Source organism: Grus americana, chromosome 15, assembly GCF_028858705.1.
Source record: "Grus americana isolate bGruAme1 chromosome 15, bGruAme1.mat, whole genome shotgun sequence".
Taxonomy (NCBI): Eukaryota; Metazoa; Chordata; class Aves; order Gruiformes; family Gruidae; genus Grus; species Grus americana.
In genome coordinates this window covers 532,160-559,684 of record NC_072866.1, presented here as the reverse complement: position 1 = coordinate 559,684, position 27,525 = coordinate 532,160, and the positions used below count along the sequence as shown (strand labels likewise).

The 27,525-nt window shown below is 50.5% G+C and overlaps 2 protein-coding genes across 8 annotated transcripts; both read left to right on the top strand.

Moving 5' to 3' along the window:
• The first annotated feature begins 1,392 nt into the window (after window positions 1-1,392).
• AMDHD2 (amidohydrolase domain containing 2) lies at window positions 1,393-10,060 on the top strand. Of its 3 annotated transcripts, XM_054843641.1 has the most exons (11): window positions 1,394-1,865; window positions 2,535-2,671; window positions 3,374-3,513; window positions 3,884-3,938; window positions 4,348-4,560; window positions 5,656-5,744; window positions 6,081-6,225; window positions 6,488-6,595; window positions 7,324-7,392; window positions 7,841-7,942; window positions 8,332-10,060. In XM_054843641.1, the coding sequence occupies exons 1-11, from the start codon at window positions 1,783-1,785 to the stop codon at window positions 8,418-8,420; spliced, it is 1,230 nt and encodes a 409-aa protein (XP_054699616.1). In that variant the 5' UTR covers window positions 1,394-1,782; the 3' UTR covers window positions 8,421-10,060. The 3 variants fall into 3 exon arrangements, with proteins under 3 accessions (XP_054699618.1, XP_054699617.1, XP_054699616.1); XM_054843643.1 differs by lacking the exon at window positions 4,348-4,560 and having other exon boundaries at window positions 1,393-1,865; XM_054843642.1 differs by lacking the exon at window positions 7,841-7,942 and having other exon boundaries at window positions 1,393-1,865.
• A 355-nt stretch (window positions 10,061-10,415) lies between these two features.
• On the top strand, window positions 10,416-20,132 carry C15H8orf33 (chromosome 15 C8orf33 homolog). Of its 5 annotated transcripts, none has more exons than XM_054843645.1 (8): window positions 10,670-10,942; window positions 11,181-11,246; window positions 14,166-14,243; window positions 14,346-14,483; window positions 15,785-16,512; window positions 17,899-17,989; window positions 18,095-18,241; window positions 18,366-20,132. In XM_054843645.1, exons 4-8 carry the CDS (start codon window positions 14,417-14,419, stop codon window positions 18,560-18,562), a joined length of 1,230 nt encoding a protein of 409 aa, XP_054699620.1. In that variant the 5' UTR covers window positions 10,670-10,942; window positions 11,181-11,246; window positions 14,166-14,243; window positions 14,346-14,416; the 3' UTR covers window positions 18,563-20,132. The 5 variants fall into 5 exon arrangements, with proteins under 5 accessions (XP_054699622.1, XP_054699624.1, XP_054699623.1 ...); XM_054843644.1 differs by lacking the exon at window positions 14,166-14,243 and adding an exon at window positions 11,522-11,702; XM_054843647.1 differs by lacking the exons at window positions 10,670-10,942; window positions 14,166-14,243 and adding an exon at window positions 10,416-10,550.
• The last annotated feature ends 7,393 nt before the right edge of the window (window positions 20,133-27,525 follow it).

The following is a 27,525-nucleotide window of genomic DNA, read 5'->3' as shown; positions in this document are numbered from 1 at the left end:
AGGCAGATGAAGCAAGGCCTGCAGAGCTGCTTCCTTGCACCGTGGATGTAGCCTGCTGGCCTCTCATGGTATGGTGTGCGTGCTGTCCCATATGCGTGCGGTGTGCCACAGCAAGCAGAGCGGTTCCTCCAGGCATTCCCCAGAGAGGAACGAGTCCACTGTGGCCATTCAAGCCAAGGTTACTTATTCACAAATTCACAGACTTACAAGCCATTAGGAACCACTAATTCATCTCCTCTGACCTCTCTGGCTGATAAAACGTAATAGCAGGTAACATTCCTTCCACGAAGGCATTCACCCCTTGACATGTGACATGGCTGCCCAGCTAGTGGTGACAGTGCTAGTACAAGAGCTGCGTCATGGCTCACTAAGGGCTGCGGGATCCTTGGCTGGAAGACAGCAGGTAGTAGTAAGCTTGTAGTAGTAGCTTGTGAACATAAAGGTGGTTTGGGCTTACTCATGTGTCCTGGGGCTGAGTAATGGTTCTCGAGCAGTGATGCTCTAGACCACCTGCGCTGAGGAGCCCCAGTTTGCAGTCAGTAGACACAGTGGAAAAATATTTTGCCCCTAACATTTCTTGTCAGAGGATAAAGCAAGAGGCAGCAGGAGGCGTGTGCAGACTGGCAGGAAGAAGGTCCTGGGGAGTGGTTGTGCCGAGCAGATGTTGACACCCACACGGTCAGCACAGCAGCTCCTCCTCACCCCTCTCCAGCTTCCCTCGGCTCACCAGGTGGGCTCACCTGGTTTCCCTGGTCGGGCGGGTTCCCTTAGGACACACGCTGCTCACACTGCTGTCAGACCTTTTCAGGAGCATTCCATCAGCTCCGTGTTACACGTGCAGTGAAACACCATCATATGCTGCTGCCAACCCCCTTGGAGGCTCTGATAGGGAACATCATTCATTTCTATTTAATGCTTAGTGTGATTAAACCAGACCCAGAGAGTAAATCCCCCGAGACACTCACTGTAAGGAGGGAGGGCAGCAGGCCGAGCAAGACCCCGGGCCTGCAGGGCAGGGGTGGCCTGCCACCTCCCTGGCTTCCCGGACAGGGAAGGGCTGGCGTCTCTCTGCGGTATCGTCCCCACAGCTACCTCTGACGCCATGCCGGGGTGGGCCAGCAGGAGACCTCAGGCCCGAGGGGCAGCCAGGGCCGAGGACAGCTGTGGAAGGAAGCTCCTCCACCACCGGTGCTCCTCTACCGCCGCCTTTCAAAGCAAGGTCGAGGCGGCGGTACCTGCCCGCTCCCCTCAGCCCGGCGACCGTCCCGCCTCTGCGGAGCCGCCGACCCCCTCAAGATGGCGGCGCCCCTCCCATGATGGCGGCTCCTTGGGGGCTGCTCACGTGCGGCGGGGCGGGTGGGGAATCCCGCCGCGTCAGCTGAGCGGGCTCACGTGACCGGGAACCAGCCGGTGCCGCGGGGTAAGGCCGGCGTTCGCTCCGCTCTACGCTCCGCCCCCGGCCCCGCCCCCGGGTGTCCCGGTCCCCGCCGCTGCCCCGCGGAGGGAGGGGGGGGGGGGCGGGCTGCAGCGGGCCCGACCCTGACCGGGTCCCGCGGCGGGGCCTGCCCGCACCGCGTCGGCCCGGCGTCCCGGGGAGGGGCGGGGGCCCGGGCCTACCCGCCGCCTGCCCCCGGGGCGGTGCTCCGGCCCCTCCACCCCTCACCGGCTCCCCGTTCCCGCGGCGGCCGCTCGCACCGGAGCCGCGTCCTTGCCCCGCTCACCGTGCCCCTGACCCCGGTCACCGGCGGGTCCGCCGCTCCCGCCGGCTCCCGCAGCCCCACGATGCCGTCCAACAAATCCGTCTCGGACGCGCCCATCGTCCAGTTCACCAACTGCCGCATCCTGAGGAGCCACCAGCTCCAGAGGTGAGGGAGGGCTGTGGGGGTACCGGGGGTTACCGGAGATGGCAGGGGTATGGGGGGTACCGGGGCTGCAGGAGGTACCAGGCCTGCTGGGGATACCAGAGATACTGGGGGTACCAGGGGCTGCTGGGGGTACCAGAGATGCTGGGGGTACCAGAGATACTGGGGATACCAGAGATGCCAGGGGTACCGAGGGCTGCCGGGGGTACCAGGAGTACTGCGGGGTGCTGGGCTCACGGCTGGGCTGCAGAGCTGACCTGGAACCTGGAGCGCCCCACGACTGTCCCCAGGTCCCCCAGTGCAGCAGATCTCAGCTGTCACCCCCCGCGCTCCTGCTGTCCCTCGCTCCCTGATTTCTGCGCCCTTTTTCCGCTTTTGTTTTGCCTCCTCTGCCAGCCCTGGGCCCCTTGGCCATCGCCACCACATTTGACGGGCAGCCCATGAAAATTCCATTCCTGTGAGTTTTGTAAAGCAGAGGCCCGGCAGAGAGAGGGCTCCCAGTTGTGTCACTGCTGGAAGAGCAGCGTTGCCCTAGTAGACATCTGAGACCCCATGGTGGAGGGTGCCAGCGGGGTCTGCTCTGCCCGAGGCCACCCGTCACTGCGGCCGTGGCCACCTGCTCCCGTGTGCTGCACCGCAGATGGCAGAGGAGCTTGGTGTGTGTCCCTTCAGGGAGGACCTGTGGGTGCGAGAGGGGAAGATCCTCAACCCGGAGAAACTCTTCTTCGACGAGAAGGGCTCTGCTGACATCCAGCTGGACTGCAAGGACAGCATCATCGCCCCGGGCTTCATTGATGTCCAGATCAACGGTATGGCAAAGCCACGCACACTTGCAGCGGGGTGGGGGGTCCCAGGTTTGTCCATCACTGACCTTCAGACCCTGCTGTGTGTGTACTGCCTGTGACCAAGTGTGTTTCAGCTGCTCGGGGGAGATGTGAATCACCAAACTAATGATAAAAGAACAATTTTGCCCACGGTTGCTGCTGTCACGTAACTGACCCCTTCTGGCTGGGTGGGGTTTTCAGCCCAGCTTTCCTCTTAACTTCATTTTCATCCACAGTCCCTGCCCCTGCGTGGCAGGATGCCCACCCTACCCTTTCCAGGACGTGAGGAGGACAGAGCAGGGCTTCTCAAGGGAACAAACCTTACCTGCAGCAGCTCTTGCCTGAGGGTCACGAGAGGCTTGTTCTATGGTAGCTTACGTTGGAAGCTAGATCCATTCTCCAGTAGGGAATGCTCAGATTTTGCCGTGCATCAAAATAAAAAGTTGCAAAATGCTGAGATGCTGTGGGGAAAAGCACTTCAGCAGGACAGCATTGGTTGGATTTGTACTCGCAGAGCCTTGCAAACATAGGACCGGAGAAGTGCTGGTGGAGCCCTTCGCTTCTGGTCAGTACTGTACAAACGGAGCGGCTCGCTCTGGTCACGCAAAATGTTTCTTCGGCATTTTCAGGTGGGAAAACGTCCACTGTGGGGGCTGCAGCTTCATCTCTGTTTTGTTCATGGTGCAGGAGGCTTTGGGGTGGACTTCTCCCTGGCTACAGATGACTTCAAATCAGGGATTGACCTGGTCAGTCAGAAAATCCTCTCCCATGGAGTGACCTCCTTCTGTCCCACCCTGGTGACCTCTCCTCCATCTGTGTACCACCAGGTAAATGACTTTCTTCCCCTCATCTGCAGGGCCATAAAGGGCTGAGGTTGGTACCAAGAGGGGAGAGGGCCAAGGCTGGGTCTGCAGAGACCAGGATAACTGCCTTGGCAGAAAAGCCATGGGCATGAGGAGCTGGACTCTACCCCTGGATTTCCTGCCCTTAACCTTTAGACCGCTGAGACAGCAATGTCTCCCAGGCCAGCTTGGCACAACGGGGCTTGCAGCTGGTTTCTTCTTTGCGAGCAGTGTTTGGCTGACGGTCCCAAGTGATCCAGCTACAAAACTCTCTCTGGACCCGAGGTTTGGGCTTGCTTTGGCAGGCTGGGGTGTCGTGGCTGGGGTGCCGTGTCTGACAAACCCTTTTCTCTAGGTTCTCCCTCAGATCAGTATAAGAAATGGTGGAGCCCACGGAGCAGGTATCCTGGGTAAGTGGTTTTGTCCCTCACTATCCTCTCTGGTGCTACTCTAGGTAGGCAATTATCTTGTTCACTGTTGAGGGGAAAGAAGCTACTGCAGGGACAGCAGAGATGAGAGATGGAGCTCTCTCAATGGGAAGGGTGCACAGGTGGGCACATACCAGCTTTCTCCCTCAACCTGCGCCTGGCCTTTGCCATGGTCTCTGCCATCATACACGCACCGCTCCAGCCCTTTTGGGCCCCACAGGGAAATAGCAGCGGGGTGGCTAACACTGCATCTTTCACTATGCTGAGCTCAGAGTTACCTGAGCCATGAGTTTTGCTGCGGGAGAATGGCAAGAGCTTGACTGGAGCAGGGTTGACACAGCAGGTTGGTGGGGAGAGGAAGGGTCATGGCTTTGTGTTCTTCTCTGGGCAGGGGCCCATCTGGAAGGACCATTCATTAGCAAGGAGAAGAAAGGGGCACACCCGGAGCACTGCCTCCGCACCTTTGAGGAAGGTGCCTTCCAGGACCTGCTTGCCACCTACGGGTCCCTGGACTGTGTCCGCATAGTCACCCTGGCCCCAGAGATGAAGAGGAGCAGCGAGGTGATCCGGGAACTCACCAAGCGGGGCATCTGTGTCTCACTTGGTAAGGGCTGCAGGAGGATGAGGGAGGCTCTGTCCCCCCGCACCACACAGGCCAGACCGCCCCTCTCTCGGGGCTGCAGCATCTCTAACAGCATCTCAGCGCGACTGGATGGGTGGGATGTTCTTTTGCCTGGCCTATATGGAGGCGACAGACCTGTCACAAAGGGGGACCTCATTTGACGCTGCGAATCTGTCGCCCTTTGTATGGTAAGGGCCAAACTTCACATTGATTGAAAAGCCCCAGCGGTTTAACACAAGGTAGCATTTGGTGCTGTAAGTACACAGGAAAAAATAGCAGTCTTACTTGAATAAAGATGTCATTGAAGGTTGACGATGTGGAAGAGTTCAAACTCTGAAGTTCAACCGCTTTAGGCCTTGTTTGACAGGTGAAATAATTTCCAAAGGTTACTGTTGAGTTTTGATAACTGGTTTTCAACCAGAAGTGCTGTAGGAGACCTCTCCCTCCACTGCCTGGCACTGACTTAAAACTGGCTGCGTTTTTCTTGTCCTGTCTTTCACAAATTCTTCTTTGCCTCTGATCATTAATCTTTTTTTTTTTTTTTTGTTAAAAGGAGGTGGGGAGTTATTCAGGGTGAAATGAAACCTCAAGTGAGAAGGGCATTCATACAGCAGAGCATCTCTTATCTCACAGCCACATAACGCAAAGAACCACAGAAAGGCACAGTTTGCCCACAGAGCATTAGAGCTGCTGTCCGTGTTGGGGAAAACAGAATTTTTCTTCTGGGTAGTTTTATCCCCATACTCTTTCTTGGTGAAGTCCCCGCTGTCTCTACTCCCTCGGCAGCTCTCTATAAAGCCATTATATATCTGAGGACAGCAGAAAGGCATGTCCTTGGACCTGTAGCCCAGCCTGAAGGCAACTTGCTGGGAGCAAGGCAGCCTTTGTGATGTTTGTGATGTGAACAGTGAACATGTTCAGGTGAAACACCACTGCCAGAGTCCCCCACGGTCATGGCCAGACACCTCAGCCCAGGGGAACATCAGAGCAGAGCCCTAGTGACACAGCGTCCTCACTCCTGTAGGGAAATAAATGGAGAAATGGGCGGAAAAATCACGCGTTGGTCTTTGTTCCCAGGTCACTCGGTGGCTAACCTCTCCCAGGCTGAGGAGGCTGTGCAGCATGGCGCTACCTTCATCACTCACCTCTTCAATGCCATGTTGCCGGTGAGTAGCTGAGGGCACTCGCCCTGCACTCAAATTGCTTTTGGTGCTTTCTCCCCTGCTCCCCGCAGATGCATATTCTCCGCAGCTTGTTTCATAACAGGCTTTGCAATGAGGTTTCAGCGCTGAACCCTTGGCTTCACATCTCTGCTGCTTGATCTAAAAGAGAGTCAAGGTTGTTGAAATTTGAGGAAATGCCCAGATTTGTCCAGTACAGGATGAAGTGCCCAGCTGCCAGGCACTGTTTGATAGAGATGGCAGCTGCGTCCCCTGAGAGGAAGGGTCTCAGCCCATGAGTCCCGGTGATGCTCCACAGGTTGTCCTCTCTCCCCTCGGCAGTTCCACCATCGTGACCCTGGGATCGTGGGGCTGCTGACAAGTGACAAGATTCCTGCTGGGCGGAGGGTCTTCTATGGCATGATCTCTGATGGCATCCACACCAACCCCGCCGCCCTGCGAATCGCCCACCGAGCCCACCCCAAAGGTGAGCCGGGCCCACGCAGTGTCACCAGCCATCCCAAGTGCTGTGCCGTCTCCCACAAAACACGCAAGTGCTGTGGCACACTGCCCTGGCTGCCTGAAAGAGGTCACAGCCATGCGTGCTGATCCACTAGCCCTCTCGCTTTGGTCAGACGTGGCTAGAGACGCTTTGGCCCCTCTCTAGGAGGACAAGCACAGCACGGTGCTCAGAGCTGCAGCAAGATCAGCTGCAAAGCTAACGTAGCCCCTTTCTTTGCATTCCTCAGGGCTGGTGCTAGTGACAGACGCGATTGCTGGCATGGGGCTGGCACCAGGTCGGCACACACTGGGTCAGCAGGTGGTGGAGATCGATGGGCTGAACACCTACATTGCAGGTAAGTGCCTCTTGCTAAAGCGCTGGGGACGGTGCTGCCCCTCGTGCCCATTCCTGGAGAGCTCAGCACAGCTTGCAGTGCCCATCGGTGTGAGGTGGCGCTTGTGCCACCCTCTTGGGTTTTGGTGCTCGATGGCTCTGCAGCGACTTGCCCTGGGCAGAATGAGGCACCTCGTGAAGAGGGGAAGTGCCCCGTCTTGGTGGAGTGAGGAAGAATCTGTCAGTTTATAACTATCTGCAACACCTTTGAATGCCTCACTGCCCAGTGTCATGGATGCTAGAGGTTCCAGCGGGGTCAGAAAGGACAGAATATCCCACAGATATTTGTTGTCCCTTGTCTTCATTACAACCGCCACTTCTTGCCAAGTTCCCTAAGCTGCAAGCAGTTGGAGACTGGGAAGGTATTTCAGAGAAGGACCATTCTATCCTCAGTTCCCTTCCTCTGTCTCTGGCAGCAGGTGCCTGTGTTGTGAGTCAGAGTTTCACCCAGTCCAGCTGGTCTTGTGGTGGAGCTTCAGGGTGACGTCCTGGTGCCTGTCCCTCCACTGCCAGCACGGGCTCTCTTGCCTCATTCTGTCACTTGGCAGCCGTGGCTGCAGGCCCTTCAACTCGCTCCTCGCGCAACCCAGCATTTCTGACCCTTCCGATCACGTTCTGCTTTCCCACCCCCCCCCTTCTCCTTGCTATGAGTTGTGGGACCTGCTCGGTGCCATCCTGTTCCTCTCCCAGGCACAAAGACCTTGAGCGGTAGTGTGGCGACCATGGACACCTGTGTGCGACACTTCCAAGAAGCCACAGGTAAGTGACCCTCGCCCACAAGCTATTGCTCCCTGTGTTGATGTGGGAAAAGGTCTCGCTCTTGCCAGCTGTGTCTGCTCCACCATGGCACGTTCCCTCTCGCCAAGACATGAAAAGAAGGGCAGGGATCAGCAGCACTGGCCTCAGATGAGCACCTTTTTGAGGGGAGGTTTCATTTTAACCCGTAGCACTAACGAGACACGAACTCTTCTGCTCCTTTCTCACAAAGGTGAATGATTTCCCCCTCCCCATACCCTAGGCATTCAGTTCTCCTCTTCCCACTGTCTCTGGTAGGGATGTTTCCCCTCCCCAGCTCCATATGGCTGTGGCAAGGGTGTTCCAGCTCACGTCCCTGCCAGGTTGACAGTTGTCTTAGCCAGGGGAGTTTGGGCTGCTCTGACAATAGGGCTGTTTGCTGCCCTAACATCTCCTCCCTTCTCTGTCCAAGGGTGCTCAGTAGAGACCGCATTGGAGGCAGCATCTCTGCATCCTGCCCAGCTCCTGGGGATTGAGCACAAAAAAGGGACACTAAATTACGACTCAGATGCAGGTACTGGTATGGGGACAGCAGGTACTGGTATGGGGACAACGGTGTGAGGGCTTCCAGGTGCTGGAGTAAAGCAAGGGTTGCTGTGACACATCTTCATCCCCTGCTTCGGTGGGAGCCGCAGGGAGACTAGCTCTGCCTGGGATTTGCCCTGGGCTTTTGCTCCAGTAGTTTTTCCCATGGGTGCTGGTAGTGCTTCATGAGCCCTTTGGAGAGACCCCACATCTCAGCCAAGCATGAAGCAGAGCTGCCATAGCAAGGATGGCACCACCCTGCCGTCCTGCTGCCATTTTGGGGTGGGGAGAAGCTTTTCCCCACTGAGCCCAGCTCTTCAGCCAGCTTCAGCTTCTGTTTCTCCAACAGCTGCTTCCTTTCTCTCTTGTCCGATGCAGATTTCCTGATGCTGAATGACGGTCTGTATGTGCAAGCCACGTACATCGCAGGCGAGGAAGTCTGGAGACAGGATGCGTTAGGCATGTGACGCTGGGCTGTCCTGGTGCCCTCCGAGGTTCCCTGGCACTGTGGTTAGCAGCTTCACTAACCACCCCACTTCTCTTTTTTTTTTTTTTTTAATTCCTTCCTGCAACTCCCTTGAAGGAGCCTCATACCAAAGAGCTGCGTTTTCCAGCGCAACCGCTGCTTCCAGTTACAGCCATGCCTGCAACAAATTTGTTGGTGCTCAGTTGGTAGACTGGGGAGAGCAGGCAGGTCTGTTGGGGGGGGGGGGATTGTCAGTCCCCAGAGAGACCTGGAGGACTGCACAGCTGTCCTGCATGCAGTCTCCAGACAGAGGTGCTCCTGCCACCGTCTTACAGTAGTGTGAAGCTGTCTTAGCCTTTGCACTGTTTTATACAGCACACACTAACCTGCCCCGTGCCTGAGGCAGGCTCAAGCCATTTCCACTCCTCTGCCTGCTGTTCACGTCGCTCCTGGGCAGCCGTGGCTGGTTAGACATCAGCTTCCACCAGCTCAGCTCGCAGCTCTTCATGTTAAAAGGTTCCTGTTGTGTCAGCAGAAGTTGAGGATCACATTCTGATCCCCCAGCAGTCCCTCTGCTGTGTGTGCTCCGGAACAAGGCTATCACAGCTCGCCGACTTGGTGCCATTGTGAGGCTGTGAATCCATGTGGGCTAAATCCTCAGGGCAGAGATCAAACCCAGGAAAAATGAGGCATTGCTGGTCCTTTGTGCCTTTTCCCTGCATGGGCGCTGAGTCCACAGCACATGGTTTTGGCTGGAGACATGGATAGCACCATGCCACATAAAGCAACGTTCTTCCAGACGCTTTGTTCTGGCTAGATGGGTTCTACAAGCGCTGTGCCCAGCCATACCTACTAGAGCCTTTGCATCGTCTGATGCATTTGGGTGTTGCTCAGGCCACAGGCGGAAGCTTTTGCTTTAGGAGGTGCATCCAGACTGGTAGTGATGGGCTCGCAAGCCTTCGGTCCAGCTCGGGCTGAGGGAGAGGAGAACTGCAGTGGGATTCTGGCCTTTCAAGACAGTTGCTGATAGCTCATTATTCCTGTGCTCATTATTATCTTCTCCAATACTTGACTGTCAGCTCTTTTCCTGACACTTGGACACTTCTGTGCAAGGACTGATATTGATTTCGAACCTACTGCGGCCAGAAAAGCCTTGCGATGAGTCAAGCTCTGACAAGCCTCAAACCAATCAGATAGTTTTTTGAAGTGAGGGGAGGCTTAGACAAGGGGTGTTAGCAAGGGTGGAGGTCGTAAGGCAAGACAAAAGTCTGGCTGGGATTGGCAGAAGTGTGCCGATTTTTCCAGTACCTTTTTATAACCTTTAACAGCAACATTTGGAAGTGCTTTCCTAGCACTTTAGAGCCCTCCTGGAATAACTGGCAGCCTTGGAGAATTTCTAACATCAACTGCCAATGTCAGCAGAAACTCTAACCTCCATGAGTTGAGGCATTTGAAAGAGACTTCAAATACCGTGCTGTGAAATGTGACATCCTGCAGCATTACAGATCTCAGCGGGGGCACTTCTGACTGCTGCTGAAACAAATCCAAGGGGAAAAAAATGCATATGAAACAAGGTGTCTTTTTTTAAAATTTAAAAAAATAAATAATCAAAAGGAAACCTAAAATAGAAAGGGAATTAGATAATACCTGTATATGTGTATTACCCTTTTTGTCTGCTGAAAATATGCCGTGCCCTGCCCAGGGCGTTGTGCGGTGCATGGTGGCACCGCGGCCCTCGGGCCTCTGCGTCTTCCCGGGGACAAGGCTGCTGGGGGGTCTGGTCTCACGGTCCCGGCGGTGATGTGGGGCTCAGGGCCGAGGGAGGCGAGCTCGTGGGGGCACAAAGGCACCGCCGCGATGGGAGCTCGACTCCTCTCGTCCCAACCTTGGCTCGCCCGGCTTCGGAGGAAGGCTTTGTGCTCGGCACCGCGGGCCTTCACCCAGCCCTCCCTGCGCAGGCCCCGGGGAGGGCAGGCACGGGAGGGCCGGGCAGGCCGCCGGGGAGGCCGGTGCTGGTGCCGGTGGCCCCCCCCGAGCCGAGCTGAGGGGCCGCCCCGGTGGCGGCCCATGGCGGTCTGTGACGAGCCCCTAGCCGCCGGACGGCAGCGGGGCCTTTCACCGTCCCTTCCCGGTGGGTCCGTGCTGGGTGCCGGGCCCCGAGGGGCGAGGCGGGCCGGGGCAGGCCCTGCTTTCCCCTCAGCGCGGCGGGCGGAACGGAGGCGCGGGGCCCGGGGAGCGGCCGGAGGGGCGGCGGGCGGACCGCGGCGGGGGGAGGCCTTTGGGCGCTGCACGGCGGCCGGGCCCTTCCCGCCTTCACCCCGCGCCTCGGCGGTCGCCTCAGGCTCGGCCCCGGCGGCTGAGGGGCGGCGGGCAGGCCCCGGGCGCAGTCGCTGGTGCCGTCGCCGGCCCGGGCGGAGCTGGAGCCCGGCAGCCCACACGCTGTTCCGTGACCGGAGGTGGGCGGCGGCGGAGGCGCCCGGTTTCCTCCCCGTGGCGGTGCGGAGACTGCCCTGCGTGCGGCGGGTAAGAGCTCTGCTCGGCCCCTCTCCGCCCCTCGCTTCTGTTCTGAGGCGGCCTTTGCTCCACCCGCCCTTATCGAGGCCCCTTCTCCGGGCCCCGGCTCTGCCCCAGCCCGGGGGGGTCTGTAAAGGGCTGCCCTGGCGCTTGGGCCTCCTTCCCCACTGCCTGGGTGCCTCGTTTGGCTGCTAAGGCAAGATCCTTTTCATTTCCTAATGCGTTGTAACCATTGTCTTGTTCACAGGCAGACTTCTAAGCCTAACTTCTCAACTGCTTAGCAGGAGGCATGCAGAGTAAAACTACAGCAAAGGTAGGCTTAAAAACTTGTGTTTAGCATAAAGATAAATTCTGTGTATTGCCAGAGATGTGCTGGAGGGAAATTTCCTGCTGTGGAGGCATACTATGCCATAGAATAAGTTTAAGGAAAAATGAAAAATCTTCCATCTGGGGCCTTTAAAAGAGGAGAAAAAAGAAGGGTGGCAATCTGTGGGAAGTCTCAGCTTGCCAGGAGTGGGTGTTTACTGCTAGTAAGAGTTTATTGTCTCTAATTTTTGTAATGAAGAGAGCTCATTTGCTACCCTCCAGATAAGGAATGCTGCAGGGCCTGTGTCCCACCCGGTGCGCTGCTGATTTGTGGTATAAATTGAGCTGTTAGACAACACACCTCAAGCATAAAGCTAGACAAGGGATTTAGGACCCGCTGGTTTGATCCCCCACATAACGGGAGAAAACTTTAGAAAACTCAGTTTTGGCATCAGTTTTGCAGGTGAGAGATTTGTGCTTCTTTTAAACACTGTGCGTTCCCCCATCCCATGTCCAAGGCTTCCCAAGGCACATTCCAAGATGAGCTGGAGTGGTGCATTTTGCAGCTGGAGGCCAATCTCCTCAACCCAACCCCAAAACAAGGTGCATCGCCTCTGTCACAGTCTGCAGCCATCTGCTAGCCTCAGTTCTGATTTAGCAGACCTGGACATTTTTCTGTTTCTTCTCTCCCACCTGTTTCCTGTTATTGTGTTATATGGGATTTGTTCTAAATACAAAACAACGTAAAGCATTGAACTTTAAGAACTAGCTGTCTGGAAGCAGCTTTATCTTCCATTCCTGTGACGTTTCCCATTTTCTGTATTCTTTCTCATGTTCTCATTTTCCCTCTAATGACATGTTGTTTGGTTCTGCTACAGCTCTGCTTTTGTCTTCCAATCTTAAGGAAATACTATGTCAGTCCGTCTGGCCTTTAAACACCAGTAGGTTTATTTTTGTGAAACTTGTTCCTCATTGTTCTTGTTCCCAGGAGAAATTACATGAAAGATAAATCCTATAAAATACCTTTCAGAAGATCACAGTTCGATCTAGTCAGTCCAACTTGGACATATATCTTTATATATTTACTGCTCCTACTGATGGCTAGTACTTAACATCTGGAGGAGAGGTGTGGTTACCCTTTGTAAGTGTCCTGGTTTCAGCAGGGATAGAGTTAACTTTTTTCCTAGCAGCGGGTATAGTGCTGTGTTTTGGGTTTAGGATGAGAATAGTGTTGATAACACACTGATGTTTTGTTTAGGATGAGAATAGTGTTGATAACACACTGATGTTTTTAGTTGTTGCCAATGTTTTTAGTTGTTGCTGAGCAGTCGAGGACTTTTCAGCCTCTCACACTGCCCTGCCAGTGGGAAGGCTGGGGGCACCCAAGAAACTGGGAGGGGACACGGCCAGGGCAGCTGACCCAAACTGCCCAAAGGGATATTCCATACCATATGATGTCGTGTTCTGTATGTAACTGGGGAGTGGGCTGGGAGGCAGTTTGGCTCGAGAGCTAGCTGAGCATCAGCTTCAGGTGGTGAGCAATTGTGCTGTGCATCACTTCTTTTGTATATTTTATTATTAATCTTCCTTTTCTGTCCTATTAAACTGTCTTTATCTCAACCCACGAGTTGTATCTTTTTCTTTTCAATTCTCTCCCCTATCCCACTGCGGGGGCAGGGAGTGAGCAAACGGCTGTGTGGTGGTTTTAGCTGCCAGCCAGGTTAAACCACGACAGTAAGGTGCCTGGATGAGTGTTTGCTGGTGCACCTGAGGATGTAGCAGTGATTAATACGTGCCCACACACCGTGCTCGAGCATCAGACTGTTTTGTTACACCTGTATCTTGTGTTCAGTACCTGGTGTCCGGCAGCAGCGGAGGAAGGCTACGTCTGGAGGGGAGGAGGAGCTGAGCATGGTGAGAAGGCAAGCAGGACAGTGACGTGGCCAGAAAAGGGCCCATTTGCACAGTACCTGACCCAGGACAGCAAAGCAGTACTGCTGATGGTAACTGGGCTCTGCCTGGGGTCCAGATTGCCAGAGAAGTCTGCGGTGATGAGGCAGATCCAAGCTCTAGCCAGGAATTCAAGTCCATGGATCAGGGTCAAGGTCTGGATCGGTGAGGTACCTGGCTGCAGCAGCACTATGCGGGAGATCCTCAGCTTAAAATAACTCCTAAGTGAGGGAGGGGAGAGGTTCCCCCAAAGCTTTTTCTAGCTCTTTCTTTGTAACAGCTCTTAGTAGTGAGCAGGCCTTGAATGCGGCCAGCTGAAGCCCTTGAAGTAGGGGGAAATGTGTGCTCAGGACCCTGACACCCAGGTGCTATGAAGATACATCCCACTCTTTTGGGTGGCTGCAGCCCCACTGCATCATTTCTGCCTCGTGCTTGCATGCCGTTACTCTGTTCCTGGCACGGGACTCTCAGGGTTGGATCTGCAAGATACACCTCCTTTGGAGACTCTGGGAGAGATGCTCTGCAGCCGAGAGGCGGGGGTGTGCCCATTCCAAAATACTAGTCTAGAACATCAAGCTGTTTTGTGGCGTGAAATGTGTGAGAGAAGCACTAGAAGACTCTGCGTACCTGGAGATTCCAAACCGAGGTCCCTGGGGACTGCTGTCACAGAGCAACAACTATGCTTTTTAGAGAAGTTGCTCTGACACAAAGAATTGGGATTGCTGTTGTGGTCAGGCCAGTTTGCGTGAGTCAAGCGAGAGCCCTGCTTTTCAGGGTGTCCTCACTACTCACTCAGATTTCTTCCAGTTCCAGAGAAGAGGCACCAAGCTGGGCTCTTGGATTTGTGAGTTGCTTTGGGGGAAGGGTTGTTAAGCCCTGTGTAGCTTCTGTGCCGTTAGTAGTGCACTTTCTGCAGTGTAAGATTCTTAATGTATATAGTAAGCAGTTAAGATCTACTTTTTTTTTTCCCTTTAAGAACGTTTCCTGGTACTTCAGCTTCTAGAAGCACATGGAGTTTCCTTTCAATTGAATGCCAGTCATGGATTAGTCAGAGGTGGTATGAACACAGAACACGTTCAGAGGAGACCCCATCATCAGCACCCCATAGTATGGTTTGTAAGGCCCACTATCACCTGTTTCTTTTTCTTGAGTGCAGCAGAGGAGATGTAGCATATTCTCAAGGTCCTGCACTCCCGTGAGACTCCTCTTGTGAAGAAGCAACAAGTGATGAACCATGTGTTCAGGGATTGTCGTCTCAAGATGGCTGAGGATCAGAAGAGCATAGAGAAAGCAGGTGAGCTTGAACTGTCCCTTCAGGGGACAGTGACATTTGGTTCCCTTCTGTAGATTTTTTTATGGTTGCAGCCTTTGATTGGATCGTCTCTCTGCGGCAGGGCCTTACAGAGGGAGTCGCAGTAGCAGTGTCATCCCTGTAGTAGAAAACTGGTGTATTGATAGAAACATTATTCTTTATTTATCTTACCTTCCCACTTAGGAAGTGTGGGTTGGATGAGTGGACAGTGAGTCGGGTCGAGAACTGTCTGAATGGCAGAGCCCAGAGGGTTGTGATCAGCGGCGCAGAGTCTCGTTGGAGGCCTGTAGCTAGTGGTGTGCCCCAAGGGTCAGTGCTGGGTGTGGTCTTGTTCAACATAGTTGTCAATGACCTGGACAGGGGACAGAGTGTACTCTCAGCAAATTCGCTGACGATACTAAACTGGGAGGAGTGGCTGACACACCAGAAGGCTGCACTGCTATTCAGCGAGACCTGGACAGGCTGGCAAGTTGGGCGGAGAGGAACCAAATGAAATTCAACAAGGGCAAGTGCAGGGTCCTGCACCCAAGGAGGAATAACTCCAGGCACCAGTACCAGTTAGGGGTTGACCTGCTGGGAAGCAGCGCTGTGGAGAAGGACCTGGGAGTCCTGGTGGACAACAAGCTCTCCATGACCAGCAGTGTGCCTTCGTGGCCGAGAAGGCCAATGGTGTCCTAGAGTGCATTAAGAAGAGCGTGGCCAGCAGGTCAAGGGAGGTTCTCCTCCCCCTCTGCTCTGCCCTGGTGAGGCCGCATCTGGAGTTCTGTGTCCAGTTCTGGGCTCCCCAGTTCAAGACAAACAGGAACTACTGGGGAGAGTCCAGCGGAGGGCTGTGAGGATGATGAGGGGACTGGAGCATCTCTGGTATGAGGAAAGGCTGAGAGAGCTGGGGCTGTTTAGTCTGGAGAAGAGAAGACTGAGAGGGGGTCTCATCAACACTTATCAATATCTAAAGGGTGGGTGTCTAGAGGAAGGGGCCAGACTCTTCTCAGTGGTGCCCAGCGACAGGACAAGGGGCAACAGGCACGAACTGGGACACAGGAAGCTCCATCTAAACATGAGGAAAATTTCCTCACTCTGAGGGTGACCAAGCACTGGGACAGGCTGCCCAGAGAGGTTGTGGAGTCTCCTTCTCTTGGAGAGATTCCAAACCCACCTGGGCACCATCCTGTGCAACCTGCTCTGGGTGATCCTGCTTTGGCAGGGGGTTGGACTAGATGATCTCCAGAGGTGCCTGCCAGCCCCCACCAGTCCATGATTCTGTGATTCTTTATCTTTTCTAGACATGAAACCTGGCGATGTGGAAGTACAGCAAAGCAATGGGCAGGCTTCAGACGGTGCACTACATGGGAAACAATCTGGCCAAATCTCTGAGGCAAAGCCAGAGTGGTTTGTGTCATCTGACAACAGCTTCCGATTTGATTTTACGCTTTCTGAGATCAACCCAGAAGTAGCTGGCACACCTTTGGAAGCAGTCCCTGGTGTCAGTGGTGCTGAGCAGACAGAAACCAATGTAAAACCCGCTGAGCAGGAGAACTGGAATGGAGCCCTGAGTTTTGCTGCCTCTGGACAAGAACCCAAGTTTGCTTTTAACTTTACCATCCCAGATGAAGACTGTCCTCTGGTTCCATTAGTTCCAACAAGCCAGCATACAGAGGGTACAGCAGATGGTGAAGTGCTGAGTAATTCACTGCCTACTGAATCAGCAGGTATGCTCCGTGTTTCAGCCTCACAGAAGCCAGAGTTGATTCAAACTACAGGTAGTACACCCAAAGAGGATAGAAGCCATGTCACGTTAAAGATCCCCCAACCAGAGGCTGCTCCTGGAGATGAGACAGTGACAGAGAAATCCACAGCAGGTGGAGCTGCCCAGAAGAAGAAAAAGAAGAAGAAACAAAAAACATCTGTCAGTAAAAAGGAGATAGAAGAAACTGAGATCAACAGGAAGGCAAAGGCAGAAGCTAACAGATGTCAAAATAAAAATACTTCCCACCAGGATGAGACCTCTCAGGTATTTAAATATTGATGGGATCCCTTGAGCAACAGAGAAACTTTATCTCTTTACATAGTTTAACAGTTAGTATACGGGCTTGAGATGAAAGCTGAAAGACAAGGATTGCTGCTTATTTCTTACAGCAGCTGTTTCTCTGTTAGACAGTTGAGGAACCTAACTAGTGGAAAGGAAGTTAATGGTCTTTCATTGTCTGCTTCAGACTTGTGCTGAGACATTTCATGTTTAGACTTGTGATGGCTAATCCTGGGAAGCTGGGTGCCATGTTTTCTTGAAAAAAATAAAAAATGGAGGTAACTGTCCTCAGTCAGTGCCAACTGGTAACCGTGCGTGCTGAACCAGGCACCTACCCCTGATTTGCATGTTGTTAGGTAGGATGAATTGCTCACGTAATGCAAATAGCAAAGCTGAGGTGCAGAGCTGCTACCTGGTGTAGCCAAGGCTGCGGCAGGGTCTGGTGCATTTCACCAACAACCCTACCAATAAACACTGCTGAGAACATAGAATCATTAAGACCTCTAAGATCATCAGGTCCAACCATCAACCCAACAGCACCATGCCTACTAAACCGTGTCCTGAAGTGCCACGTCTACATGTTTTTTGAACACCTCCAGGGATGGTGACTCCACCACCTCTCTGGGCAGCCTGTTCCAATGCTTGACCACTCTTTCAGTGCAGAAATTTTTCCTAATATTCGCCAGAAAGGTGGAAAGATTTGAAGGTGATTTAAAGCCCTTCCAGTTCGTCGGAAGGAGACTGTTTATAAGGAAAAGGAGACAGTGTGAAGGTTTTTGTGTTAACATGTGCGTAACAGTTAAGAATTGTGTCAGCCCCAGGATACAACCCTGTTTCTCTCCCTTCCACTGCTCAGTTAGCCAGCTGGCTTTGCTCAATGGGACTTGGCTTCCTCCATCTTCGTGGGCTTCAGCTCCCTTCTCCTCCTGCATTTCTGGTTGTGGTTGAGCAAGCACGCAGGGGCTGAGACACCAAGACTCAGCTTCTGATTTTGTCCATTGCTTGCTTTTTGATTCGGGCAGGTTTGGGGGTAGGGTTTTTTTGTTGTTAATGCTTATTGCTCCCATCTGTAAGTTGATTTGACAGCTTCTTTCAGAGGAAGGGCCCTGGACAGCTTTCCAAAAAACGGCATCATCTGAATGGCAGCCAAATATTAAATCCATCAAATAGAAGCAGTGAGTTGCAACTTAACATTTATCCAATGAAAAGCACTATAGGGAAAATGTCATGAAGTCTATACAGTGATCACCAGAACATGAAATTTGGAGTAGTCCTGACTTTACACAGATACCTTTTTTCCTGTGTAGCAACTGCTGCTCTAATTTTTGGATGACTTATTTCCTCATGCTCACTCTGCTCCCTGTTGTGTAGCAGTCAGATGACCAGCTGTGGAAAGAGGTGGACTGGTGTGTGGAACAGCTGGAACTTGGCCTGAAGACACAGAAATCCACTCCAAAGCAGGGTAAGTATTCAAGTAAATGAGAGATCTCCCCAGTGGGAAGGGTGTGCGGAGGCAGAGCCAGTGGGGAGTCAAACTGTGTGGTGTTTCTCCTTTGCACTGCTTCAGTCGAGGAGGCTCTCCGTGCGATCAAGACACTGCGCAATGGCAAGGCTCCACTGGTGAAGAAACGTCAGCTCATGAGAGCCATGTTTGGAGACTACAGGAAGAAGATGGAGGAGGAGCGGTGCAAAGAGCTGAAGCTCATGGAAACAGGTAGGAGAACTTTGCATGCTGGGGGAAGTGAAGAGGAAAGGCCCTCTGTATTGCTTTGCAGAGTGGGACCTCACTATATGAGATGACTAAACATCTCTTCCTGCTCTTTTCTCCCCTCTTTAAGCTGTGAAATCTGCCAGGGTCGTGGAAGTGAAGGGAGACATCCGCAACAAGAACTGCCAGTTCATCCAGAAGCGCTCAGGAGCTTGCAGGAAAAGCCGAGATTCAGCAGGGTCCCCTTTGGAGTCACCCAGGACACTTAACACAGGCTCATTCAAATTCGCAACTTCCCAAGAAGAGTTTCGCTTTAACTTCTTGTAGAAAGGTTTTATAGACTAAAGCTGTGGCTAAAAACTGTGCCAAATCTCCTATAAACTTAAGAATGGTGGAAAGATGCTGTGCAGTAGAAAACGTTATGCAAGAATCTCTGTATTTCCTAAAGAAAGGATCCTCTTTCGGAGTGCTGTATCTAGAGGTTTAAAACAGATCCACCTACTATGCATGCGACCCCAAGCCTCAATCTCCACAGTACTCCTTTGTCCTCGCACTGTAGAAAGGCACCTCTGCAAAAGATCAGCACAGAGTCTCTAAGGATCTGTTTTTCTTCCTGTAGAATTTACATTCACCTAAGAATCTGTCTTCTATACCAGGAGATTTTCCCATTCTCCTATTGCTCTAAAATAGAGCAGACCTTTTATAGCAGATGAGGCAGCGATGGGAATGGTTTGTAATGAAGATCCAGCTTCTTTGAAGATCCAGCAGTGTAAGCGTACTGGATAGTTGAATGCTCCCACTCTTTGTGAGTGTGTGAATCCAGAAAGCACTGGGCAGTGTGTATAATCACTGCCATCTAGAGGGTACACGTTCAGGATCTTGGAGGAAAATAAGTGGGAATCATCCTTGCTCGTTCATCTCTCTGTCAAGTATAGACTTAGGAGAGAACGGCAAACGCTGATTTATTCTAGCCTAGGGAAGTGAGGACAGTTGTTTCCAGATAGGGTCAGATATTTTTTGCTGAAGCCAGGTTCTGGCCTGTTAGGAAGGAAGCACAATCAGTTGAAAAAAGTAGTTTACTTTATAAGTAGCCCAGTTACAACCACCAGTGACTCAGAGGATAAATCAACTACATGCCAAACCTTGGGTGGTGGCAGAATGAACTGCCAGAACCCAAAGACTCTCTTGCATTTGATTTCTACTAAATTTTTGCTTTCTGAGCAGTTGAATGTATGTCTCCAGTGTTTCGGTACTGCTTCAGCTGCTGAACCCATCTCCTGTGTTCGTGCAGAAAATCTTCCCCACTCAGCCTAAAAAAGCTGAAGGAACAGAAGTCCTTTAAAAGGAAACATGGTATCAGGTGTCCCTAGGGTGCAGTGCTTCCCTTCCTTTTTATAGTCAGGTCAGTCATCCTCTGTGAGGAGTGAGAAATGGAGTGTGGGCAGATTCCAGGGTGCACTGAGAGATGGTGGAAAACGTTTCCTGGGAAAGGCTTCAAAAACCTGATGTTGGCTATAAAAAAAAAGTATTTTATTTCTAACCTCTGATGCAGTCAGTTGCATCTGCGAGGATATTTTTTTGTTTTAAATATTTTTAAAGAATGCCTGTCTAGGCATAAGGAGAAACTGAACCTGGGTAACATATCTGATGAGGAGAAATATGCAGAGAAGACTTTTAAGTCTGGAAATCAGTGGGTTAAAACTGGAAATCAATAGGTTAGCAGCTTATTATTTTACTTGCTGAGGAGCACTGCTGTTACTTTGACTGTATGGAACAACACTATACAGTATTTTTTGGATTTCCAGGGTTTTATATTAAACATACAATAGTTGTGTTGTTGTCAAACTTCTAGTGTTTTCGTGCCATTTACTAAGATTAAAGAGCATCTTGTACATGACACTGGAACTACAGCTGTTTTCTTTCCTAGCTGGTTATGCAGTGTATGTCTGGGAAATAGTTATTTTTTTCTTTGCCTTGTTTTAGGTGAATCTAGAGTTGCTAAAGCATTATAAAATCCTGCGCTGTGGAAGGCTGCAGGAGTATCCTGGAAAGCATTTGTACATAATTACTTTGTGCTTATACTATTCATTAGGCATTCACAATTAGAATAAAGATGCCAGTGAGGTGGACATTTGGTGTAACTTAATCCAGCCGGTTTATCTCCAAAGAGGTCAGAGAAAAATGTGTTCCAATACGTGAACAGCTCCTGTGGTTTTTCAGAGGTCTTCACATAATGCCAACCTGCACAGCCAGCCTGTATTCCCTTCACAGTGCTTCACTGAAGCACTTGGAAGGCAAATGTTCGTGGATGCGATACTTCATAGTCCTGAGTGTTGTCATGCTTGACCTGTGGACTTGAGTGCAAGACCAGAGTCAGCTGGGTTGGTGCCACAGGTCGGCTGGGTCATCTTGGACAAGGCATTTTGCCTTTGTGTCCACTCCCTGTTTTCATAGTCAAGGTGATGCCTCCTGAGTTTCACAGATATGCCCAAGTTATTTCATTAATGATTATGTCTTGAAGACGCAACTCTATTGCATCTATATTGCATCTGAAATTACAGCAGTCATTCACTCTTAAGCGTTGCAATGTTTGAAGCATCTCTGCTGCATTATCCTTTTCTCAAAAGGATGCAAGCAATGTTGTTACAAGTTAGGCAATGCTGCCGCTGCCCCATTAGTCCATTCCTCTTTATAGGAGTCACAATGCAGTCCTAATGATGTTTTTTAAAAAATTGTGTTTTCCCCTTTTAGCATTTCTTTTTTTAGGATTTCAGTGACATATCTTATACAGCAGTGTCAGGTTTGGGGCAGGGCTTTGCTTTACTAGTTACTGTAATGTATGTGGCTGGAGGTATGGTCTGTGCCCTAAGGCATTGATGATGGACAGCAGTGAGGGAGCAAGGAGACGTTCTCATCTGCTTGGAGTTCTCTGTTCCAGTGTTCTTGCATTAAGGAAATTGAGCTCAGTTCTGACCTGCCTGTCTCTGTCTGCATCCTCTCCTCAGCTTCGTGCCATGTGTTTGAGATCAGTGCAGAAGGGGTGGCTGGATTTGCAGTACCGTATCTCTTTGGTGACTGTCCACCTAAATGTCAGGCAGCAGTGCCAGGCCTAGACCTGCAGGCAGCAAACTGCTTACGAGATCTTCCAGCATGGTTCTCACCTCAGGAATGAGTTACACACAAGGCAAAAAGGGAGTGCGAAGTACAACAGTGCCTCTAGAGCAAAACTTGCTTAATAGCGTCAGTCTTGAAAAAGTGAAAGCAGAGGATCAGCTTCTAAAGTGAGTAATGGGATGAAGGAATGCTGTAACTTTTCTCAGACCGTTCAGCTTAGCAAAGCAGAGGAAGGGTCTCACTTTGGGAAAAAAGTGAAGAATTTTAGAGTTGTGTCTGTGGCAGGGTGAGCCCAAGAATGTTTCCACACAGATGCAGCAGAAATCTGGGTGTGATCTCTGCTCCTTTTAGGCTTGGAACCCTCATCTGTAAAAAGATCCCCCTAGCAAAGGTTAGGAAACGCAATCACATTCCAGACAGACTCTGCCTCCTGGGGGAAGAGAGCAGCCGATGGCCAGCCTCCCCCCCTCGCAGACTGGCCCTGTCCTGGCGGCTGCTCATCCCTGCTTATGTTTTGGCTGTTAACCTGGATGCTGGGCACTAATTGGTAAGTTCTTCCAACCCCTTTCCCTGGGCTTGGTCAGTGGAAATGCATTTATTGGTCCCTGGGCTGCCCGTCTTCTGCTTTGAGTGATTGGGGGGGGGGGGGGGCAGAGTCGCTGAGGAACAGCCTACAAAGGATCTCCGGATCTCCCCGCAACGTTCATCTGAAATGATCTCCTAAGTCCCAGCAGCCACTTCTACAAGGACTCCCTCTGCCAAGACCAGCAAAGACAGACGGAAGCCAACAAATTGGTCCTGCTGAATCTGTAACACAGGGTGACTAATATTCCATTCGGTCACTTAAATTTGTTTTAGGAGTGCTGAGGGTAGACGGCAGACTTGGCATCTAATAACCCCTGAAGGATAAAATACTCTATTATTTTCCTTTGGGGAAGGAAACCCTCGATCCTAACTTATCTTTTCTTTGAATTAGGAAGAAGAAAAGCTTACCACTTCAAGCAAGACAACAATTCAAACACTGTAGTGTAGGGAAGTTATTTGAAGAGTAAGAAGCATTGAACCTGTGGTTTCTTAACAGAAAAAGAGGAGAGAGAGTGCTGTTTTAAGGTCATATGGAGCTGTGACAGCTGAAGTTACTTTACTCTAAGGACAAAGTTTTATTTTCTTTACTTAAATTTTTTTGCTGCTCGCTGTTTGTGCTGCTTTTGCATTTAGAACTGCAGGAAGGTTTGTAAGCGAAGCTGCTTTAGAAAATTGAACTTTGACATCAGCTACCACGGTGCTTTGATTACTGGCAACAGTCCTTCCTGTGGATGCTGACGGCTGGGAAGCGCTGACCATCTACTGTATTTGGCCCATCTGCCTTCTTCCTTTTGTCCGTCAACCAGCACTACCAGCTCCTTGTATCTCACCACCAAGATGGAAGAAGTCTGGGTTGTGTATCTCTGCCTGATCTTGCTTATCATAGTGCTTCTTCTAATGAGGCATAACCCGCATGTGGAAGAGGCCAAGAAGGAGAGGGAAAGCAGAAGCCCCCCGCCATCGTCTTCCTTTTTCCCCAGTAATGTCGGCAAACAACTGGAGCACACCCAGGAAGAGCTGGAGAACTATCTGGACAGGCTAACCCACGTCTTGTTTGACTCAGAAGCCAGGAAACGAGATGGCCACCATGATCAGAAGTCCCACCATCACCATCACAGAAGCGCTGATGTTATGTCTGAAACAAAGGAGCATTCAGGAAAGGAGGCAGCACGCTCTCAGTATCTGTCAAGCTACATGAGGGTTCAGGTATGAGGCTTACAAAGACTTTCAAACTCAACCAGACCTAAAGCTCCTGGCTGAGGCAGTGAATCCTGTTGAAGTGCATAGTCCATGAACTTGGATGGGAAAGAGGTGGGGGGGAAGTCTCGCAATTTTGAAGTATAACACATTCCTGGTTTTGCACTGTATATTTGAACATTAAGCAGGCATTCAGAGACAGCTCTGTGTGACATGAGTAGTATGTACGTTACATGTGTAAGATGTCAATGTTGGCATTAGCATCTATGCGTGTGTGTGTATCTATATGTAAATTATTCCTTCCTATATTAATAGAAATAGGTATCACTTATTACTTCAAGAAACTGTGCTGCTCTTCAGCTGTTACAGATCTCCCACTTTCCGCATGTACAGCAGCATTTTGCCAGTTTGCCCAGCTAGGGATCTGGCCCAGTAGGGTAGAGGAGCTCTGCAAATACCTATCTAGTGATGGCATGGTGTTGAGCCATGGGAAATACTTCTGTAATTTTCCTGCGGTCCATGATGATCATGCATAGTGTACTCTGTAAACACGAGAGTCACTATTGGCAACCTGCAAAATTCTCTTTGCCTTGGCCAAGGCCCTTTTTTAGGGGATGGATCAAGATGCATGCCTTTATATTTTTATCATTATCCTCATTGCAATACATTAGATTTTGCCCTTGAGATGACAGGGTTTCATGGCAGCTATGCAGGGCTGTGTTACTCTATGCTAGCAGCTGTTTATATTCTTCATTCTTGAGAGACGTATCTTGCAGTGCCAATGTCCCGCTCTGCCACTGAGCACGTTCTAGGTTGAGGTGGGAACTCCAGTACGAAGCCATCACCTTAGAGGGGAGAGCTAGACCTTGATGTCAATAATTGTGCCCTGCCAAAGAATCAATAGCAGATATCTTAGCAATGAAGGCACTTCTGTAAACAGCCTTTTCAGTGAGCCAGGACAATATAACTTCTTATGTCTTCGGAAGCCGCCAGAGCTATCTGGGGGAATCGGTACATCCAGTTGATGGCAGAGGGGCAGATACACAAACTGTGAGAATGTTGTGTAGAGTATGTGGGCAGAAAGAGTAATTCAAGTGGTTATTTACTTACTGGCATATTTCATTTACTGAAGAAGGTGCTATTTTATTAGATCTATTACAGATCAAAAAATAGCAATGATTTTTCACTATGGAAATCGATCATGTTGCAAAATAACAGTGTTAACTTATCTTTCTACTGTGGTTAAAGATGAGTATGTTTGCAGAATACAAATTGGGGAGAAAAGGTGCTATGGTCACTATCTTCATACAGTTTAATATAATGCTGGTTAGCTTCAGGAACATTCACTTGCTTAGAAAAAGGGAGTACACTTTTTTCGCAGACTTGATGCAGCAGATGATCCTTCTTTGGACAGCTGAAAACTTTAATATAAGCTCCTTTGATATATGGAATGAACAGTAATCATGCAGAAGCAAAGTAGCAGAAATAATCTTTTGTTGTTCCTCATTTTGGGAGCAGTGAGAAAGAAGTCACCACCTAAACAAACCTAAACGAGCACTTGTCAGTAAGTTGCCCAGCCACTGAAGTGAAGTGGGAAACTTCAACTTTGCTTGGAACAGTATTAGTGCCAAAACTGCCAGAGTTTTTGTTTATCGCTCGGCAAAGGCTAAGTGTTGGGATAGTTTCAGGAGCTGTTTTTGAGCGTGGTCACCTGCGTGCATGGCATGACAGATGCAGTCAGCTCGGAACGTGATTTCGGTGCAATCCATGAGCATGAGAACGTGTGGGTACATGCGAAGGCTTTCGAGTCTCTCCCAGGTCAAGGAAGGACACTGATGCTTTAGTTCAGGGAGCGGGTAGCATTCTCTTCCTTCTGAGAATTTTGTCTCTCTCTCAGAGTGAATGTTGGTTGTTGGGAGGTGCCAAGTTAGGATCTCTGGAAAATGAAATCCTCAGCATTGTCTAGCAGAGGTAGGATGGCTTACAGCAAAAGCTTCTTCAGTATGCGTGCCAGTCTTCTCAACTAGCCGTGTCCAGGATCTCTGCTTGCTTTTCCTGCCCAGTTCTGAAAAAGCCTGCAGCGCTGCTGGCACTGCTGTGCAGAGAGGAATGATCTAAAACCTGTTATGGATGGAGAAAGAGAAAATCACCAAGCTGGAGCCCTGTGCAAGGACATTCGGGAGCAATATCTGTGGAAATTCAGAGTAATGTAACTAGTATTGGCAAGAGGCAATACTAGTTGTAGATTTCTCAGGGGACGTTGGACTTATTAAATGGACTTTGGCCATAGTTGGTCAGCTGTCAATGTAGACACCTTCAACTATCCCGTTCCAAAGGAGGAAGCTCTTTTGTCTTGCAAACAGATGTCCAGAAGTAGCTAGGGGTTTTTTCGTCATTCATTGCACTCATCTAAGCCCTTGCCTAGTAGCGTAGAATCCATATTTTCTTAGGAATTTCTGTATGTTGCTACACATTAAATTATTAAATGATCTAAAAATCATTTCTAGTTTTCCCCTCATTTCCCACTGACTTGCTGTTCTCATGGAAACTGAGCAGTCCACTCATTACAGCCAAAACCAGAGCAAATAAATGGATTCAGAAGTGCAGGAGGGTAAGATGTGTAAAGGCAGTTGGTGTGACAGAGCAGTAAGCAGATTATTTGGGAAAAATGTACTTGGAGGGTTTCCTGCTTAATCAGAGCAGAGTTATTTTCAGGTTGTTTTCAGAAGCAACAAAAAATGAATGGTGGCAGATGGCAGAGAGGCGTGAGCCTCCTACACACTGGAAAAATAGATTGCCAGCCAGTCTGCGGTACGTACCACGGGTGGTAGAGCACATGTGCCTGTTAGGACAAGGCAGAATTTGGAAGTCTTCAACCCAGCCACGAATTTAAAAAAACTCACAGTGCTAGCTTCCAGCCATGCAGAGGGGGAAAAGCCAGTGCAGTGCCCCAGCTGATGGTGAGTTGAGAATTGTTTCCAGAGCTCCCTGGCTGAGTCCTGGTGCGTGCCCCGTGACAGCAAGAATTTGAGTTCAGGAGGAGTGTGTCGGAGATGTCTGTCATCAGTGGCTGTGTGAGATATACCCACTGGGTCAACTCATGGTAACTTGCCTGACTCTAATGGACCTATATTTGTGTATGTCAGGAGGTTCAGCAAAACCAGTGCTTCTGCTGGAAGTGCTTCCCGTAGTCAGTACTCTCCAGTGCTGTCCTTAACCTGAATATCTTTGAGTCGTACTTGTGGAAATTCTTGTGATGACATGTCAGTGCTAATACAGCCGTGATTCACATGAACATGGCACGAATAGGCAGAGCTGCAAGGAAAAATAATTATTATTCATCCACGCAAGATTGACTTCTGTGGTGTAGTACTGGGCCTCGCTTCTCCAGATCTGGCAAGAGTGGCAAGCTTTCTGCAGTGCATTCCTGGTAGATTTGGGGTGTTTTTAATTATGCTGCAAGAGGCTCTACTGCTTCAGTCATCATTCGATTCAGTCTGCTACTTCAGCCCATTGGAGGCCCTGAAAAATATGTAGATGGTTAACACAGCCATATGATTAAATGTCTTTGTGGATCTCATGCTGCAGTGATAGACACCTTAAATGACATTACCTAAGATAATACTGTTCAGGCGTGTTTCTGTAATCCTCTCAAGACCTGCCATCATGCTGCTTTTTAGGTCTGTGGTGCAGCTGTCATTTTTCAAGCATAGAGGTTTGTAGGCAGAGAGGATATCTGTCCCTGCACCTGTGGATCTTATGTGCCTGAAAGCTTCTCTGATTTTATTTTTTTTTCTTCCCAGCTATATAATTTGTTCTCAGAAAATACAATCTGCCGCATTTGTGTTTGAGGGTGCCCCGATCTATACAGTCCCTTGTAGAACCACAGCGTGGATGAGGTTGGAAGGGATGTCTGGAGATCGGCTAGTCCAGTCCTCTGTTCAAGGCACGGTCAGCTGGAGCAGATTGCCCCAGGACTACATCCAGTCAGATTTTTACTATCTCTATCTAGACACTTGGATGTCCTCTAACACAGTAAAATTTGAGCATTTGTGCAGGAAAAACAAAACACTTCCTTTTGAAGTGTCTGCTTCTATCCAGGTCCTCCCTCTCTGTATTGCACCTAGATATTTCCTAGTCTCTTAACTCTCTAGGACATGCTGTAACCCCAGAGAAGTAATTTGGGCAGATACCAGGATGTGTATCTGAAAATTGAAGTTTCACATTTATGGTTCAGCCCTGACTTTTAATCAGGTGTATTCCGAGCAGGACATGAATCATGGTGAACTTCTAAGTGTCTCTTTTAATGTGAGGAGACAGTTCTGCCCCAGTTTTCCTTGCTGGTAAGGAAGCCCAGGACGTTCCAGCAGAGGATCAGAGGTTCAATAGGTTTC

Coding starts and splice junctions, on each gene's coding strand:
- AMDHD2 (XM_054843641.1), top strand. CDS start 1,783: ATGCCGTCCAACAAATCCGTCTCGGACGCGCCCATCGTCCAGTTCACC. Junction 6,226..6,487: donor CCACCGAGCCCACCCCAAAG/GTGAGCCGGGCC, acceptor TGCATTCCTCAG/GGCTGGTGCTAGTGACAGAC. Junction 7,393..7,840: donor ACACTTCCAAGAAGCCACAG/GTAAGTGACCCT, acceptor TCTCTGTCCAAG/GGTGCTCAGTAGAGACCGCA.
- C15H8orf33 (XM_054843647.1), top strand. CDS start 14,417: ATGAACCATGTGTTCAGGGATTGTCGTCTCAAGATGGCTGAGGATCAG. Junction 14,484..15,784: donor GAAGAGCATAGAGAAAGCAG/GTGAGCTTGAAC, acceptor TATCTTTTCTAG/ACATGAAACCTGGCGATGTG. Junction 16,513..17,898: donor ACCAGGATGAGACCTCTCAG/GTATTTAAATAT, acceptor CCTGTTGTGTAG/CAGTCAGATGACCAGCTGTG.